This window comes from Lygodium microphyllum, chromosome 12, assembly GCF_053477565.2.
Source record: "Lygodium microphyllum isolate KBCC chromosome 12, Lygodium_microphyllum_v1.1.10, whole genome shotgun sequence".
NCBI classification, from domain to species: domain Eukaryota; kingdom Viridiplantae; phylum Streptophyta; class Polypodiopsida; order Schizaeales; family Lygodiaceae; genus Lygodium; species Lygodium microphyllum.
This window is the reverse complement of record NC_141146.1, coordinates 18,241,634-18,260,842: the sequence shown is the minus strand read 5'-3', so window position 1 is coordinate 18,260,842 and position 19,209 is coordinate 18,241,634. Positions and strand designations below refer to the sequence as shown.

Below are 19,209 nucleotides of genomic sequence, written 5' to 3'. Positions count from 1 at the left end.
ATCATTTGGTATGGACAACACCTAATTGAGCTTTAATGGGAATCTAGTGTGAGTTCAATGGTTAGAGTCACAATCAAGCAACTCGAGGTGACATCTTCACTTAGGGGCAAGTTATAGCCTAATGGGTGAATGAATGTGGAATATCCCCGTAAATAATAAAATCTAGTTGTAAGGCCTTTGCATTTAAAAAAACATGATTAGATATCAAAACATCCATAAGGCAACACAAAACTAGTAGAATGAGTTTCTATTCTCAAGCTTCTAACCACCCTTATTCAAGCTTTTGATCTATGTGTCAATGTAGGAATAGTGGTTGTCCATAGGATGATGCACAAATAGTAAGAGATTACTTTCAACTTTTTGGTGCTAATTTGATGGCTTAGTATTGTTATCGATCCTTAATTTCTTCTTCTTATTAAAGGGTAGGGTCTAAGAGACCCTCTACTTTCTTCTTCTTATTAAAGGGTATGGTCCAAGAGACATGGGTTCCAAATCTTTTTTCATGGCAAAGGCATGTCTCTAATATCAATAGATACTCTTGTTTCCGCATCTCTTATTAACCAAGCTTTTAGAAAGCCTTTTTGTAAAAATTCCATTAATATTAAGAGATTACACATTGCTTTAAAGAGGCCCTTGTGATTACATTACCTTGTTTTTAAGGTAGAACAAATGTCATGCTTTTCTCCATAATAAAGTAGTTAATTGACCACGGTACATTTGCCATATGTAACCAAAAATGTAATGATCATTGAATATTGCCACAATTGATAGCCTTTTGTGATAAAGCCTTGTGATACACATGCATTATCTCTACATTTGCCTAATCTCACACCGTGCATAATACCATATATAGTAGCTTCAGATCTCCCACATCCTAAGGCATTATCATGCGAGGCCAACAACAATGGCATCACGCAATGACCAAATTGCCATTGCATTTGTAATCACTACCCACCACATTGCTGTATTGGTGCCATGTGTACCATCCATGGTTTCACACATGCACTATTGCCATCATGTAATGCATGTATCTAGTCCAACACAAGCACAATAAGTTTTTGGCAATTTCATATATTGGAAAAGAGGTTCTTATTTTCCCTCATGTTCCCTTTCAATGTTCAACGTGAGGTCCTTCCAATCTCACTAGCTAGGTGTGTAGTGCTTGGAAGTAGGCTAGAAGGTGATGATGTGGGAATTCATAATGTTGGGACTATAGTGGGAATTTGTCTAAAACTTATTGTGTACCAGCTCGGATGCCAGGCAGTAATAGTTTAGCCTACTAAGAACTTGTCCAGGGAAGTTGAGTACATTTGAAGGTGCTAACGGAGCTGAGAGAGAGAGAGAGAGAGAGAGAGAGAGAGAGAGAGTATGTTGTGTGTCTAGAGGAGTTTACATTTGAATGTGCTACGAGAGAGAGAGAGAGAGAGTGTGTGTGTGAGAGAGAGAGAGAGAGAGAGTGTGTGTGTGTGTGTGTGTGTGTGTGTGTGTGTGTGAGGGGGGCATGAAGTCTTTGCGGCTGTCTCTACTCCTAACACTGGCCGTGTCAGCTTGGTTGGCAGCTTCGCTTATTTACTCCATTGCCATCTCAGGGAGAGGAAGAGGTGAGTGCTGTGCATGCTACTATCATCATCATCATCATCCATTCGCACTCGTCTGTCACTCACGAGCTTGGCCTCTTGCAGGATACTTTTCTTCCCCATCGGTGTCGCCCGGAGATCGATCGGCTCTCATCACACTTCATAAGGCTTTTCAGCAATGTGTGGTGAGATGCACCTTGCTCGATTTGTTCTTCGGTAGCGTTCTCAAGCGCAACTAAATTGCAGCATATCTTCTGTTTGCCATACAGTCTTCTTGTTGCTGCTTTTTGATCAGTTAAAGTTGGTTAGTCGTCCCTGTTCTCACATTCCGTGGCTGCGCAGAAATCGAATGGCTTCGGGCTACATGCAGAATTCGAAGGACTCTGTCACTTGTCTATGAGTTTTCCTGCCGATACAGTGCCGAAATGGGTAATTTCACTGGCTTGCAGCTTCCTTACAGTTTTCGATTGGTACAAGTGTACGGATCCTCAGCTACCGGTTGCTGATCCTGTGAACCAGACCAACCCGAAAACAGGACAGCTAGAAGGCCTATCTTATGACTTCAACATCTGTGAAGCCCTAACCATGTGGGAGCAGGTTGTGACCTTCCTTTCTTCCTCTTTTCCTTTTTCCCATCACTATCCACGTATTCTGATGATGAAGCCACTAGGCATACAGTTGAGAATATGGGGTGATTTAGGATGCACGTTAGGATGGGTTTGGAACTTCCACTCCGCTAGTGTTTTGGTCTTCCGATAATAAAAATGTGACACGGAGAAGATATGTTTTCTATGTCCAGCAAGTGGCTTGCCATGTATGATGTCGGTAGAATGCTTTTGAGCATGCCTATAAAACATAAAAGAATGCACAAAATATAAAAGAAAGCCCTGCAACGCTGCACGTTGTATCATCCGTAATCTGTATATGATTTTGTCACAGGTTCGCAATACGAGCACGGTCTTGACGAGGGAGTACATCGATGCCTTGCCAAATGGTTGGAGCACCTATGCTTGGAAGAGAATCAACAAGGGTGTTCATCTGTACGTCTCTAACATCCTATGCCAAGCATTTTAACAAACGAAATTTATAGTTGATGAACTTCTTCAAAAATTCTCAAGGCAAAATCAATAGTGTGCTTATGTATAAAAACCTGTTCATTAAGACAGTCAGTTCAATGTTCATGGTGATCACTTTAGGGAAAACATCACCAATGTATTCAGAATGGTAAACTCAGGTAGAGAGCTGGATCTCTTGGTAGAGTGGCACTTGTGTTGCTAGAAATATAAACAAAGCAATTACTTATTATTGCTGCTTGTGTCCTGAAGTTGAAGACTTTGGTATTCATGGCCTTGTACCTTAGGAAGGGGATCAAGGACTTACGTTTCTACCATATATAATGTCTTCTTCTCACTCATGAACCGCCCCACCATGAAGCTAAAACACTTTGATATTTAAGGTTCAATACTTTAGGAGAGGGATCGATTATTGTCTTGCAACTCTGACATGGTAGCATCTTCCTTGGCAAGACATACACTTTTTGGTGATAGAAAGAGTCAAAACCTTGTTTGAAATGTTCTTAGACCATAGAGATATAATTAGTCAAAGACTTGGATATTCAAAATGGTGCAAGATGCCCATTTTAACGGTTAAAGAGTGGGATTTAATGATTTGGCGACTTTGTAATTATTTTCAAAGTTTGGCCTACTTTATAATTTAAAGCAACTCTTGGTCCTTAATGAGAAATCAATATCATTAGCATCAAGTCTTCTCTCCTCTTCAACATATCTGATCTAGAGTGATAGAGATCATCTTTTGGTGAGCCATCAAGGAGATTGCAAGTGCGGGATTGCACAAGCATGAGAGAGTGGTTTGAGAAGCATGGATTAGAATATAGAGTGATTGTGGCTGCATGAGAATGAGTGAAGGCTGATTGAGATTAATCATGATTGTCTTGGATTGGATAGGGATGTGCTTTGCAAATATGGAGTAGGGAGTGTGTTGGATAGTGCACGACTTCGGCTCTTAGAGCATGTACCTTGTATCTCTATCTATTACTACTATAATAGAAGACTTGGTTCTGCTATTTCCTCTTAAGTTGTGCATTTAGGATCTAGTGTCTCATAGTTGGTAGTAGAGCCAATTCTTGACAGTTGGTGAGGAGTGATTGGAGTCAGAGGAATCTAAAATATTTGGTTCTTCTCTTCAGTAGATTACAAGGATCCCCCCAACCCCCCCAAAAGAAAAGAAAAGAAAAGAAAGTAGACTTTGTATAAAGAGCTCATGATGGAGGTGGACCCATAGCATTTGCTGTGGGAGAGGTGACATGCTTGGAGGTGATATCATGTTGCTAAGAGCTTCAAAGATAAATGACTTCTTCTTGATTGATGGTCTCCTAGCTTTGAGGAAAGGTCATCTACATGGGGGCAATGGTTGGAGGGATTGGTGGTCCTTAACTCAATAGACGAAGAGTTTAGTGCAGCAAGCACTCATCTCGACACCAGGCCACCTAGCAATGAGAGGCCTAACAACACTTGAGTGTTCCCATCCCAAGTACGTGTGGAGGATTGGAATGGGCCAAGTGGGAGAGCTCACCTACCTCTACTCATATTTTAACTTCGTTTGGTCTTTCTCCATGGAGTGTCTTTGTTAGAGATTTGGTCACCTCTAGGATGGGCACATGCATGCATATGGCAGTTTAGGACAGATCATGTAGTTGTACCATGTTTAGGATCAAATCAATTAACAATTATGTAGTCGCTAGGGGTTTGGGTAGGATTTTGGGCACGCTAGATAGGGTGGACAGTTTATGCCACATGGTAGGTGTGTGAGTGCACAATCAAAGAAGGATTAGGAATGCACAGAGAGAGAGAGTCAACATGAAAAAAAGAAAAGAAATCTACACGAAACAAGGAAGAAATGCTGACTAGACTACAGAAGGAGGATTGATGAGTCCTTGCATGCAGCCCACAGCCAGCCTACCACAGATTGTTCGGAGCTGATTTCAGCCTATTGACTGTTGCTGTTGGTTTTTCCTGCCGTTGCTAGTCTGCCACATCATCAACCAGTCTGTCTATGTTTCCTGTCTAGAGCTGCCACTTGCACAGTTTTCTCTCCTCTCACTTGCGTTTTTTGTCTCTCTCTCTTCTCACCTGTGTTTTTAGTACTTCTCTCTCCTCATTGCCGTCTACATTAGATCCACCCTTCCTTGGTTGTGTTTACTGGTATTAAACACTCGAAGGCTGCCTTGCTGTGTTTTGGGATCCTTTCCAAGTACGACAATCTCCAGCTCATTACCCCTGCCCCAATCCTCGAGATATAGGAGTTTGTGGTATAGTATTCACTCTCTGCATAGTGTGTTTGCTGTATGAGCATTGTATATTCAGCAATCATTCACTTCATTATTATTTATTGTGTTCATTGTCTCTAAGTTACTCTAATCCTAATTGTGTTCTATGTTATCAGTTTTTGCTTTGTTGTACGATTGATATTGTGTTTTTGTGTTTAGAGCATCTGGTTACATTCTCTACCTTTTTCGAGATTTTTTTGAGCCCATATGGCATTTTTACCAGAATTAAATGTTGGTCGGCCACTTTTTTGGCCCAAATTGCTGGTTGGCCAATCTTGGGACTATTTGGCTATTTATAGCCTCCCCCACTCACTTGGCACATAATCTTCATTTTTCCTTGGTAGGTGCACACTCGGACTTCATCATCTTCCTCCATCTTCGGTGTTGCTCTCATCATTAGCTTGATTCAATGCCCTCACTAAATAGGCACCAGACTGTTGTAGACAGCAATGGCCAGCATGGACCGTGATATCCTCTGCGCATGGGGTAAAGGCAACAAGGTGAAAGACATGAAATCTGCAAAAACGAGATTGAGGAAGAGTGGTGGACTGCTGGTCTATTTATAGAGAGTTTGGGGCACCCAAATTAGGGTTTTGCATGTGGGACACAATAACTCTCTAGGATTACGTTTCTTTTTAAAATAAAAGGTTTTCTTCATTAATTAAGCACGTTTTGGGCTGTTTAAGTCAAGCTAATGCACTTTTTGCTCAATATTCACTCTTAAGCCCAAAATAAAGACGAGAAATAAGTTCTTAGCATATATAGCCTTTGAACTCAAGATGTTTCACCCCAAAGCAGCTAGGGCATTGGGCAAAGGGTGCACGTTAGTTGCCCAATGATCTACCAAGAGTACAAAGGTGATGGCTATCTTACCGAACAAGGGAGTCCAAGTGATCATCCCAGAGAGAGCAGGGCATCGATCCAAGGATGCGCATCGGTTGCCCAGGGGCCTACAAAGTCTTGCAAAGGTAGATGGAATTAGCAATGGACTCTTTTTTGTTTTTTGTCTTTTTGAAAGAGCAGCTGGTTTGATTTTTCCAAAAGATTTAGCATTGAGGGTTTGAAATCAATTTTCGTCCTATTGAGGGTTCAATCTTTCCAGAAGATTTAGTAGTGAGGGTTTGAAATCAGTTTTTGTTCTATTGAGTCACTTTGCTCCGAAGTACAAGAAAATAAGGATGGGTGATACCACTACTGTCATACAACAAGCAAAGCAATCCCACATACTACTAGGATAAATGTCTAGGGATACTGAAGTGTATGTGCGCCGGTCAAATGGAGAATATGTAGGGAGGCAAAAAGGATGATGGTGAGCTTAGCAGGACAAGCAAAGCAAGCAAGCAAGCAAGCATGGGAAAACTATCAGGGAGAATTACCATCTGCAATGCCACAAATATGGTGGATCCAGAGTCGACCACTCATGAAAGACCAAAATTTACATGAACAGAATACCAATGCACGGGAATGCAAAGGGTTATGCAAGTTGTTATGCTCATGCAGAATGCGATGCAACAGTACCATTGGACAGTGCTCTCGTAGGGGAATTATTTAGTTGTCCAAGTGCCCTTTTATAATCATGTCATCCTGACAGTGTGGATGAAGGCACAAATGTCCTCAAGTACAATACAGAGAATAAATATCTGAAATGTCTAAAGCTAAACTGTAAACATCATCATTGTCACTGAGCAAGAGAAGAAACCACCCCCTCTTAAACTAGAGGGAGAAGCAAGAAGGAAACACTCTCTCCATCAATCTGAAGAAGTAGAGGAGGGTAGACACACGTCAATCCGAGGCAAGATGTACTGTAGGATTGGCCGACTTATCGCTTTGGTCAAAATGTCTGCAAAATTGTCGCTTGAAGTCACAAACTCTAGGCAAATAGTGCTTAGCTCAACTTGCTCTCTAGAGAAGTGGAAGTGGACTCTCATATGTTGCATCTGAGGGCTGATGATCGGATTGCTCGCAAGGCTAATGGCACCTTGGTTTGTTGTAGTAGATAACTGTAGGAGAAACATAGGGGAACTAAAGCGTAGCCAGAAAGCTCCTCATATAGATGGTCTTAGTGGTACCATCAAAGAGAGCCCTATACTCAGCCTCTATTGTGGAAGCTGCCATCGTCTCTTGCTTATGGCTTGACCTAGAAATGGGAGCCGTGCCTAGGGAAAAGAGGTAACTGCTATGGGAATGCCAGGTGTCAAGATCTTTGGCCTAGTCAGAATTGGTGTAACCCTGCGAGTATAAACCATGTCCATAAGTAAGTTCATAATGAAAAGTACATCGTAAATATCTCAACACACAATGACAAGTAATCCAATGTGACATCCTAGGTGCTGAAAAATATTGATTTAGGACACTAAGTATGCTAAATTTGGCCTAGTATGAATCAACCAAAGAAGCTTCCCTATAATAGATCGATAGGTGTGTGCATTGAAGGGTTGACCTAGGATATCCTTCGACAATTGGACAGTGGAATCAAGAGGAGTGGCCATAGGTCGTGTTTGATCCGTGCAACACTGTTCCACTAGCTGAAGGGCATACTTTTGCTGTAAGACATAAATACTTCTCCTAAAATGAACTACCTCAATCGCCAAGAAATGAGATAATAGACTGAGGTCAGTCATCTCAAAGGTAGAACAAAGCATGGCCTTAATTTTTTCTACAGCAGTAAAATTTGAGCTGGTGATAAGTAAGTTATCGACGTATAGTAGGCTATAGTTGGCCCCATGCATGTAGTGCGCACATAGAAATTTAGATCATAGGGGGTAGAATGGTATCCATGAGTCTGTAAGAACTCGTCTATCCTTTGGAACCAAGACCTCGGAGCTTGCCTTAGCCGATAAAAAGCTTTTTGTAAACGGAATACCTTATCTAGACAGTCAGTAGAAGAAAACTTGGGTGGCTGCTCCACAAAGACTTCCTTTTTCAAATAATCATTCAAAAAGGTGCCCTTGATATCCATTTAGTATAGCGGCTAACTGTGATGAGTGGTAAGTGCAACTAGCAAATGGAAAGATATTATCTGAGCAGTGGGTGCAAAGGTCTCCTCGTAATTAATACCTTACTTCTGACGAAAACCTTGCACGACAAGGCGAGCCTTGTACTTGTCTAGTCCCATTAGCCTTCAGCTTGGTTCTAAAAATCCACTTCGTATTAATGAACTTCTTGTAACTAGGACGATCCACCAAGGTCCAAGTCTCATTCTGGTCAATACTATCCAGTTTGTGCTCGATGGCCTCACGCCATAGAGGATTCTGGAGAGCCTCTTGCCAATTGTCCGTTCCCAATTGTCCGGCTTGGAATGTACAATGTAATCAGCCATAAAGACATAAGTATATGAAGTCTAAGGGGCAAGCTGAGCAGATCTTCTAGGGTCCACCGAAGAGCAATAATCCGATGGAAGGATCCTTGAATCCTGTATAGTTTGGTGGTACCAGCGAGGTAGTGGGTCTCGCAGAGGGGGCTTGGGAATGAAGGAATCTACAGGAAGGTGAGGATTGGGCAGTAGACCTGGCTTAGAAGGCCCTGTTGAGATATCGAGCTCCACTCGTGATATGCCAGGGTGACCGTTGTGCATTTATGTCACCGACTTGTCAGTTGTAGATATGGTTGGTACACCGCCTATGAATAATAGCTAGATGACAGCTATCCTTATCTACTCTAGTTCGTGGCTCAGTTAGTATGCCTCCTTAGTTAGTTATCTTTTGTTTGAGACCCATATATAGGGTTATTCTATTTCTTTGTAAGAGACTTATTTTTGGCTTACACAACTAAGAAGAGGAAAACTGTTTTCAGCCTCCACATTTGTGTGTATTCCCCCACTGTGCAAGCAAGAAAGCTACAAGTGAGACTCCTTCCTTTTCTCCCACAATCTTGACATGGTATCAGAGCCTTGTTCGTGGTAAGGAGCTCAAGAAAGCAAGCCAAGCTCGCGGTGTTCTGGTTGAGACGCCCTTCGCGGTGAAGCAAGAGAGCAGTATATGTTGCGGGAGAGGGCTTTAGCCCATGGCGACCCTGTTTTTTTGATTTGAGGCCATTTCGGGGCCTGTTTTGGAGGTGGAAGTTTTCTGCACGCACTCAGGAAAAGGCCCAGTTGTATGCTGTGCAGCCACTGTTCTACAGGTCGGTGAAAAGTTACTGTAGAAATTGCATCGTATGCCTGTGCGCAGAGACATTGGGAGTTACAGAATTATCCTTGTTGCCTGTTGATGCAAAATTGTTACTAGGAAGTGACCGTGTGGTTAAATACCACTTTCGTCAGTTTTGCAGATTTGCCCTTGTGAGACTGAAGCTGTGTTTTCTGCAGTGACAGAAATTTTTGCAGTATTCTGTAATGGCGTCTGATTCTCTTTCACAGATTGTAACTGAAAAGCTTGACAAGAACAACTTCCAAGCATGGAAGTTTAGAATGACGAATTTCCTTATGGAAAAAGGATGTTGGGAATTTATTGCAGGAAATGAAGAAGAACCAGTTCTTCCTGATGTTTCCAATCAACAGCAAATACAGGCATTCAAAGCATGGCATGAGAGAGCCAGGAAAGTTATGTATTGGCTCTCTATCAGTATTTCAGACTATGATTGTGCATATTCAGGATGCAAGTATGCCAAAGGAGGCATGGAATACTTTGTTAAAAATGTATAGCACAAATACGTAAGCCAGGAAAATGCAGCTCAAGCAAGAGTTGCATAATGTGCAAAGAGAAAGTATGAGCATCAATGACTACCACATGAAGGTGAAGAAGATTGCAGATGCACTTGCTTTCTTTGGGTCGCCTGTGGAAGATGATTTAGTTTCTGTGACCTTGAATGGTCTAGGAAAGGATTATGCACAGTTTCGGACATCCATTTCAGTTCGTGAAAGATTTCCTGATTTTGAGGAGTTGATTGCTCTTCTAATTTCTAAGGAGCAGAGAAATGGTGGTGCATCTTCTTCAGGAGGAACTTCAAAAGAAACTGTCTTCTACTCAAATGCTGGAAAAGGTAGAGGCAAAGGTAGAGGAGGCCGATTTGGAGACCGTGGCAGAAATCAGAATATGCAGCAAACTTAAGAAAACCAGTTCTATGGAGGAGGACGTGGTAACTCTAGAGGTAGGGGGAGCCAAAGAGGTCGTGGTGGATGGCAAAGAGGCCAAAATGCAAACAGCAATGTTGAATGCTACTACTGTGGTAAAATGGGTCATATGGCTAAAGACTGCTATAAAAAGCAGAATGACATTATGAATGGGACATTGCAATAAGGGAATTATGCATCTTCTAGTAGATAGGGTGATGACAGAAATGAGCATTTGTTTATGGTGCAGCACATGAACAATTCTGTGGTAAGTGCAGAAGAAAGCAACAATGTGTGGTATGTTGACTGAGGTGCATCAAACCACATGATAGGTCATGCAGAATGGATGGAGGATGCAAGGAAAATGGAAAAACCAAGATTTGTGGAGGTTGGTGATGATACTGTACATCCTATTGTGCAGATTGGAAAAATTCATTTGTCTATGCAGGATGGGAAAAAGAAATACCTGTCTGATGTATTTCATGTCCCGAATATCACCAAGAATCTGGTTTCTGTTGGTCAAATGGTTGAGCAAGGCTTGCAGGTCAGATTTAATCCTCATGGATACTTTGTTGAGGATATGAAAAATAAAGGTCGCTTGATAGCAAAAGGAAAAAAGGACAGAATGTTTACGTTGGATGCAGACATGTCTGAATTGAGTGCAACAATGTTTGCACATGGGACCGGTGTAGTTGCAGATATTGATATCTAGCATAAACGCATTGGTCATGTTAATGTACAGCGACTTAAATTAATGCAGGCCCAAAATATTGTTGCAGGATTGCCTAAAGTCAAGGTTGCAGAAATGCATAAGGTATGTGAAGCCTGTCAATTTGGAAAACAGGCAAGGAAACCATTTCCTAGATATGTTCAAGAGAGTGAGAAGCCATTGGAATTAATCCACTCTGATGTGTGGACTACTAAAACTGCATCTCTTGGAGGCTGTCATTATTTTGTCACTTTTATTGATGACTATAGCAGAAAAGTTTGGGTGTATTTTATGAAAAATAAAAGTGAAGTTTTTGGGCATTTCAAAACTCTTAAAGCTATGGTTGAAAAAGAAACATGCCTGCAAATAAAATGCCTAAGGTCAGATGGAGGGGGAGAGTACCTCTCAAATGAGTTTGCAAGGTTCTTGCAGGAGCATGGCATTAAGCAATAATATTCATGCAGTCATACCCCACAACAAAATGGAATTGCAGAAAGGAAAAGCATGCATATTGCAGAGGTATCTCGTGCCATGCTCAATGAAAAAGACCTGCCAGATTTTTATTGGGCAGAGGCGGTTGCTTTAGCAGTCTACATAATGAACAGGACTTCCACTGCTGCAATACATGGGATGACTCAAGAGGAGAGGTATACTGGTAGGAAACCAAATATTTCTCATTTAAAAATTTTTGGTTGCATTGCCTATGTTCATTTGCCAGATGAGTTGAGATCCAAGTTGAATCCAAAAGTTGAGAAATGCATCTTTATTGGTTACTCTCTGCAGCAGAAAGGGTATAGATGCTATAACCCTTCTACTCGTAAGTTTACAGTGAGCAGAGATGTTGTTTTTGATGAGATGAGAAGCTGGTATAAACCAGTAAATGTGATTGATGATGTAGATGCACAAAATGGTAATGTTGCACAGAATTCACAGCAGCAGTCACAAAATATTAGTGGACCTGGAGTATCCTCTAGCAGTGGTTCATATTCTTCGCCATGGACAGGCAGATTGAGATCATGAGAATCTCCTCAAAACAATGCAGATAGTGGTATGTAGGTTTCACGAAAAGGAAAAGAGAAGGTAGATCAGCCCATGTTTGATATGAATGCAGGTCACTCTTATGTGGATGGTGAATCCAGTGGCTCAGAACAGGGCATTGATGATGAGTTGGGTATTCCTTCTATTGTTACACCTGGAGTAAGGAAGACCAGGGATGTTTTGAGAGCACCTGGGAGTGAATCTACTTTGCGCAGGTCTACCAGAGCTAGGTATCCTGTGGATAGGCTGAAATATGATGGATTTACAGCCATTCACTATGCATATATGGTCAAAGTGATACAGGAACCAGAACCCACTTCTTTTGAGCAAGCCATGGGAAAAGATAAATGGGAGAAAGCCATGGATGAAGAAATGGATGCCTTGGAAGCAAATGCTATATGGGAGTTAGTACCTTTGCCTAAAGGTAAGAATGCAGTTGGCTGTAAGTGGGTTTATAAGGTGAAGCACAATGCAGATGGTTCTGTGAACAGATACAAGGCAAGATTAGTAGTCAAGGGGTATGCACAAACATATGGCATTGACTATGAAGAAACATTCAGTCCGGTTGCAAGGATGGCAATCGTAAGAGCAGTCATTGTTATGGCTGCATCAAAGGGATGGTCTTTACATCAGATGGATGTAAAGAATGCCTTCTTGCATGGTGATTTGCAAGAAGAGGTCTATATGGAGCTGCCACCAGGTTATGTGCATGCTGTTCATCCTGAGTTTGTTTGCAGGTTGAAGAAAGCCTTGTATGGCTTGAAGCAAGCACCTAGAGCATGGTCTGACAAGATAGGACAGTATCTTGTCACTATTGGCTTTCAGATTTCCAAGGCAGATTTCTCACTTTATGTGAGAAAAACAGAGAAAGGTATTATGCTACTTGTCATTTATGTTGATGATTTGATTATGACAGGTGATAGTGATGAAGATATCCTTCATGTGAAAATGCTATTGAAGCAGAAGTTTGAGATGAAGGATTTGGGAGAGCTGCGTTATTTCTTGGGCATTGAGGTGATTAGATCACCAAGTGAGATACAGCTCTTGCAGAGGCAGTATGGATTGGACATGCTGTTCAAATATGGGATGACAGGCTGTAAGCCTATTTCAGTTTCTTTGGAGCAGAATGTGAAGCTGAGCACAGATGCAGGTGAGCTTCTGGAAGACCCTACTATGTACAGACGCATAGTCGGAAGTTTGATTTATATGACTATTACCGGGCTAGATTTGAGCTATGCTGTTGGATTGGTAAGTCAGTTTGTGCAGGCTCCAAGGAAACCGCATTTGGATGCGGCTAGACGCATACTCAGGTATGTGAAGTCCACATTGCAGTATGGACTATTTTATGAGACTGGGGTTTAGATACAGCTGCATGGATACACTGATGCTGATTGGGCTGGTAGTATTTTTGATAGACAATCTACTAGTGGATATGTGTTCTCTTTTGGGAGTGCTGCAGTCATTTGGAGCAGCAAGAAATTGTTAGCAGTCATGTTTGTCATGCCTTGTCATCTCCTGCTTGTGAGCCTCAGTCTGAGTCAGACGAGGACATTAGGAGCTCTGACATGTCTGTCATGTGTTATGATGGGGGAGGCTAGTCACTCTTGACTGGCTGTCTTAGGTTGTGTATTTCTTTTTGGCCTCTTTTAGTGGGCAGCCACTGGCTGCCCAGCCACCTTTTTGGTCACTGTTGTGGGGCGCCCATTTTAGGGCACTTTTAGGGTTTGCGCCCATTTTAGGGTTAGGGTTAGGGTTTGTCTGTTGCCTATATATTGGCAGCCCCCCTCCCCACTTGGTCAGTTGTCTTCTTGCAGATTCCGACACTCCTCCCCCGTGGTGGTGCTGCCATCGTCATCAGCCTGATCTGGTGCCCTCACTGACGCTGTGGGCTGCGTGCAGGGACTGATCAGTCCATTTCAGTGTATTCAGCATTCATTTCAGTCAGTGCAGATTTCTCTTCCTTATTTTCTGCTTTCTCGCTCTCTCTCTCCCTCCGTGTTCGTATTTCCTCTTCCGTTGCGCACTCTCATATGGTATCATCACCAAACTGAGAGTACACGGAGCTGAGTTTTATGCGGGAGAACACCCACAACTCTGCGTTTGCTGGTCAAGACGTCTCCAACAGCTGAGGCGTCATCCTCTGCATCATCTCCTTGATCAGGGCGGCCTGTTTTGGTGTCAACAAATTTGCGTTTGCTGCTGGCGCCTTCTCCAGTGGCTGCCACGTCATCACCTACCTCTTCCTGCTTGCGTTTTCAGCCGGGGCGGCCCTCCAACGGCTGGGCGACACTCCTCCAGCCTGCGCCTTGCTGTTTTGGCGGTTGTTCCATCGTCCGGCGGCTCTTTTCCTGCTGGCGACTTATTCCCAGGCTGCGTTTTCAGGCAGGCGGCCGTTTTTCTGTGGTGCTTGCATCATCAGCATTTGCGTTTGACATCATCCTTGCGTTTTGTGCAAGGCGGCCAGCTCAGGAGCTTCTGGTGTTTGTGTTTCGGCACCGGCAACCTTCCCTTGTTGTGTTTTGGTATTTTGCAGATTGGAAGATGTCTTCTCATCAGTTTACAGGTTTTGATGACTCAGATGATGAGCTTTTGTCTCGACATTCATCTGAACGGAGGCGTGATTTCTATCGCGAGGATCGTCATATGGAGTCTCTTCCTCGTTCCCGTCCCCCTTCTATTCATGTATCTCGGCGATCCCCTTCCAGTGGGCCGAAGATGCAGCCTTTGGTACCCCCTGTACAGGTACCCGTACTTCCTCAGCTGCCCAAAGAGGACCGGTTGGATGGCTCCAACTTTTCTCTATGGTCCTGCAAGGTGGAGTGTATCTTGGACTCCTTCGATCTTTGGGAGCTTGTTTCTGTTCCTATTCCCCGGCCTATGGTGGATCCCTCAGATGGGACATCTATGGATCGTGCAGCCTTATGGGATCGGCTCAATTCTAGAGCCCGATCTTTCCTCTTTCTGAGTTTGCAGGATTCTGTCCTTATTCATGTTCACAAGTTGAAGACTGCAGCGGATATGTGGCAGAAGCTAGCGTCTCTCTATCAGCAGAAGACGTTTGCCCACCGGATATCTCTTGAAAAGAAGTTGCAGATGCTCGCTATTGATGATAGTCCTTCCATGAAGGACCACATCAACAGATTACAGGATATGAGGGATGAGCTTGCATCCCTCGGTCGGACGATATCTTCTGAAGACATGGCTATGATTCTTTTGACTCAGCTTCCATCGCCTCGGTTTGATGTCTTCTACACCAGCCTACTTACATCGAGGACCCGTGAGAAGCTTCTATGGGAGGAGCTATCCCCGCTTGTCTTGGAGCATGACGAGCGACTCAGAGAGGTCAGTGCTAGTGGATCTGACTCCACTAGAGCCTTTGTTGCAGGTTCGGGAGGACAGAAGAAGAAGAAGAAGTCAAAGGCTAAGAAGAAGGACAGTTCTTCAGGCTCTGACTCAGATTCAGAGAGACCGAAGTGCCCACACTGTGGGAAAGGGACACATCCCGAGGAGAAATGCTGGAAGAAGTACCCTCACCTTCGTCCGGGAGCGAAGGATGGATCTATATCGGAGCCTTCTTCTACCTCTACACCAGCTGTTACCCATGAGTCAGTGTTCCTTCATATCCATGCTTTGGAGGAGGATCCTTCTTCTGTGGCTGTAGTGTCTTCTGCGCAGCCTTGGTTAGTGGACAATGGTGCTTCGAGTCATATGACTCCCCGAGGTGATTTGTTACAGGATCTCCGTCCATCAAAGGGTTCAGTCACTGTTGGTGACATTTTATCGGTGCCTATTAGTGGTGTTGGCACATTGCCTTTGTTTACAGACTGACCTACGAGCTTCCTTTCACAGGCCCTACATGTTTCGGACTTGGGCCTTCCCCTCCTCTCAGTTTATGGCCTTACGAGGCTTGGCACACGAGTGATCTTCACCGAGCATGCCGTTGTTATTGAGGATTCTTTTACAGGAGCTGTCTTATCTATAGGTTGGCAGGAGAGCGGGCTTTACAGGCTCCATTCCCCTTCTTTGATGCAGGGTCCTCCGAGGCAGTCTATTGCTACACCCGTTCCCGCTTGTGCACCTTCTATTCCACAGGTTCCTTCCCATCCCCCACCTTCTCCTCCGGTGGTTCCCTCGTACCCCCCATCCCTTTCAGAGGGGGACGATCTCGGTGATGCGGCTGTGGATTCCCTGGCCCCTAGTGTTTTAGAGGGGGCTTTCCAGGATCGTGAGGAGCTCCTTCAGCGGCAGTCTACATCGACAGACTTCATCGACATTGGCATTCCTCTTGCCACCCCAAGATCTATTTCCTCTTCGGTCTTCAGCCACATCCAGGATTTGAGAGGGGGTGTTAGCAGTCATGTTTGTCATGCCTTGTCATCTCCTGCCTGTGAGCCTCAGTCTGAGTCAGACGAGGACATTAGGAGCTCTGACATGTCTGTCATGTGTTATGATGGGGGAGGCTAGTCACTCTTGACTGGCTGTCTTAGGTTGTGTATTTCTTTTTGGCCTCTTTTAGTGGGCAGCCACTGGCTGCCCGGCCACCTTTTTGGTCACTGTTGTGGGGCGCCCATTTTAGGGCACTTTTAGGGTTTGCGCCCATTTTAGGGTTTGCGCCCATTTTAGGGTTAGGGTTAGGGTTTGTCCGTTGCCTATATATTGGCAGCCCCCCCTCCCCACTTGGTCAGTTGTCTTCTTGCAGATTCCGACACTCCTCCCCCGTGGTGGTGCTGCCATCGTCACCAGCCTGATCTGGTGCCCTCACTGACACTGTGGGCTGCGTGCAGGGACTGATCAGTCCATTTCAGTGTATTCAGCATTCATTTCAGTCAGTGCAGATTTCTCTTCCTTATTTTCTGCTCTCTCTCTCTCTCTCTCCCTCCGTGTTCGTATTTCCTCTTCCGTTGCACACTCTCACAGAAATAGCCTACAGTTGCCTTATCGAGCACATAGGCCGAGTACAGGGGTGCAGTAATAGCTGCATGTGAGGTAGCTTGGTTGCTTAAGCTACTTTATGATATGCATCAGCCTACAGATGGGCCAGTTGTCATTTATTGTGACAACATGAGCAGTATACACTTGGCAAATAACCCAGTCTATCATGCTAGAACAAAGCACATTGAGGTGCATTATCACTATGTGCGGGAGAGGGTTTTACTAGGTCTTATTGATCTAGTTTATGTCAGCACAGAGGATCATGTAGCTGACATATTTACGAAGGCATTGGGCACAGAGAAGCTGCGCAAGTTCAGAGACTTGCTTGGTGTGCAGGAATTGGGATTGAGCTCGAGGGGGAGTGTTGAGATATCGAGCTCCACTCGTGATATGCCAGGGTGACCGTTGTGCATTAATGTCACCGACTTGTCAGTTGTAGATGCGGTTGGTACACCGCCCATGAATAATAGCTAGATGACAGCTATTCTTATCTACTCTAGTTCGCGGCTCAGTTAGTATGCCACCTTAGTTAGTTGTCTTTTGTTTGAGACCCATATATAGGGTTCTTCTATTTCTTTGTAAGAGACTTCTTTTTGGCTTGCACAACTAAGAAGAGGAAAACTGTTTTCAGCCTCCACCTTTGTGTGTATTCCCCCATTGTGTAAGCAAGAAAGCTACAAGTGAGACTCCTTCCTTCTCTCCCACAATCTTGACAGGCCCAATGTCAGATGATGTGGGCTGAGGTAAGGACTTAGAGTCCTTTGTATAAGATTGTACTATGTCCCTCTCATCAAAGATGACATCATGCCTAACGATTGCCTTGTTTGCTTGAGGATCAAACAAAGGATAGGGTTTTTCTTCGGAAAAATAATCCACAAAGATCAATAGATCATCTCGGGGAGTGAGCTTTCCTATCTTGTTGTTAGGCATGTGTGTGTATGCACGACTCTCGAAGACTTTGAAGTGGGAAATAACATGCCTCTCGCCAAAGAATCCCTTGTAGGGAGTCCGTTGAGGGATTGCCACGGTCGGGCATTGGTTGATGAGGATGTACACTGTGCTAATAGCCTCAACCCATAGATGATTGGAAAGCTTTGTTGTGAACAACATAGAGGGTGCCATGTTCAAAACTGTCCAGTTCCTATGCTCTATGACACCATTTTGGGAAGGGGAGTTAGTAGAGGTAAAAAATAACAAGTATGCTTCGATATCATGTCAAAAATAAGTGACAATGCAAAGAGACAGTAGGGTTTGTGGGGAGTAACAAAGTGTGTACGACAAACATTGAGAGAGGAGAAACTTGGAAACAAGAACACGATGATGATGCTTTGAATCATGCTGTGAGAAGAAAAGGTGTTGCAGTGAGGTCGAAGCTCAAAAGATAACCACATTGTCTTGTTTGAATTAGGCGGTATCACCTGTGGGAAATCTGCACAGTGAAGGGAGCGAAATGTAGTCCTCCGGGTAGTGGGCTATCGAAGTAATCATTGGATGGTGAAAGACATCTATAAAGGGTGTGAACGGCAGTCCTCAAATGCCGTCGGAGATGTGGAAGATGATCACCAAGTGTCGAGGGAGCGAATTGCTATCCTCTGATGCTAGGGAGTGACCTGGGCAGCAAAACACAAATCCAAGAGTGTTGGAGCTGTCAAGTGCAATGAGAGCAGCCTAGATGCTGACACTAGGTGGATAATGATGATTCTAGATGATGGAGGATGAGTCGGGGAGTGGACGACAGTCCTCAAATGTCGTCGGAGATATGGAAGATGATCACCAAGTGTCGAGGGAGCGAATTGCTGTCCTCTGATGCTAGGGAGTGACCTGGGCAGCAAAACATAAATCCAAGAGTGTTGGAGCTGTCAAGTGCAATGAGAGCAGCCTAGATGCTGACACTAGGTGGATAATGATGATTCTAGATGATGGAGGATGAGTCGGGCTTGAAAAACGTAGGTCCTAGCAGCCTCTTTGATAGATGAGTGACGACAAGTGATAGAGGAGGAGCCAATTGCAAAAACGCGGGTCGCAGCAGCCTTGTGATAGACAAGTGATGGCAAGTGATGGAGGAGGAGCCAAGCTGCAAAAACGTAGGTTCTAGTAGCCCCAATGATGGACGAGCGATAAAATCACTAATGCTCGATGATGGAGATTGTTGCTAGAGGCTAGGATGTTGGGCCAAGCTAGAGATGAGGACGCCAGCCAAGGAGAAGATCTCCACATTGAAAAATGTAGGCGGAGATGGTGATGCCAAGCAAATGATGGTGACACCAAGTGGAAGATGCTCCAAACATAGCCTGATGCTGGAATAGGGCGCCTGAAGTAGAAGAAGGGTGAAGGCAGCCATGAGCCACGAACTACAACTTGTAAAGAGAGTTGTATCCAAACTATCCTAAGCGGTAACGCCAAAGAAGCTCATTGCTCGAGGGCTCCCGTGTAGTGGCTAAAGCTTGGAAGTGATGGAACTCGGAGTTCCTGGTTGTCCGCATGGTAAGAAAGTGTCTGATAGAGGTCGTTAGGCTGTGCCTTGCCGTGAGCAACGAATAAACCAGTCTTCTCATCAATG

General features: G+C 44.1%; 1 protein-coding gene across 3 annotated transcripts in view; it reads left to right on the top strand.

Moving 5' to 3' along the window:
• The first annotated feature begins 1,309 nt into the window (after positions 1–1,309).
• LOC148027502 (Glycosyltransferase family 29 (sialyltransferase) family protein) overlaps positions 1,310–19,209 on the top strand; it is a 48,848-nt gene continuing 30,948 nt past the window's right edge. The window contains exons 1-5 of one of the 3 annotated variants that reach the window (XM_087689230.1): positions 1,310–1,601; positions 1,683–1,762; positions 1,920–2,006; positions 2,097–2,174; positions 2,517–2,617. In XM_087689230.1, the coding sequence (XP_087545356.1) occupies positions 1,502–1,601; positions 1,683–1,762; positions 1,920–2,006; positions 2,097–2,174; positions 2,517–2,617 (446 nt within the window). In that variant the 5' untranslated portion in view covers positions 1,310–1,501. Of the gene's footprint in view, positions 1,602–1,682; positions 1,794–1,919; positions 2,007–2,096; positions 2,175–2,516; positions 2,618–19,209 lie in introns of those variants that run through there. The other 2 variants (XM_087689229.1, XM_087689231.1) reach the window with 2 other exon arrangements.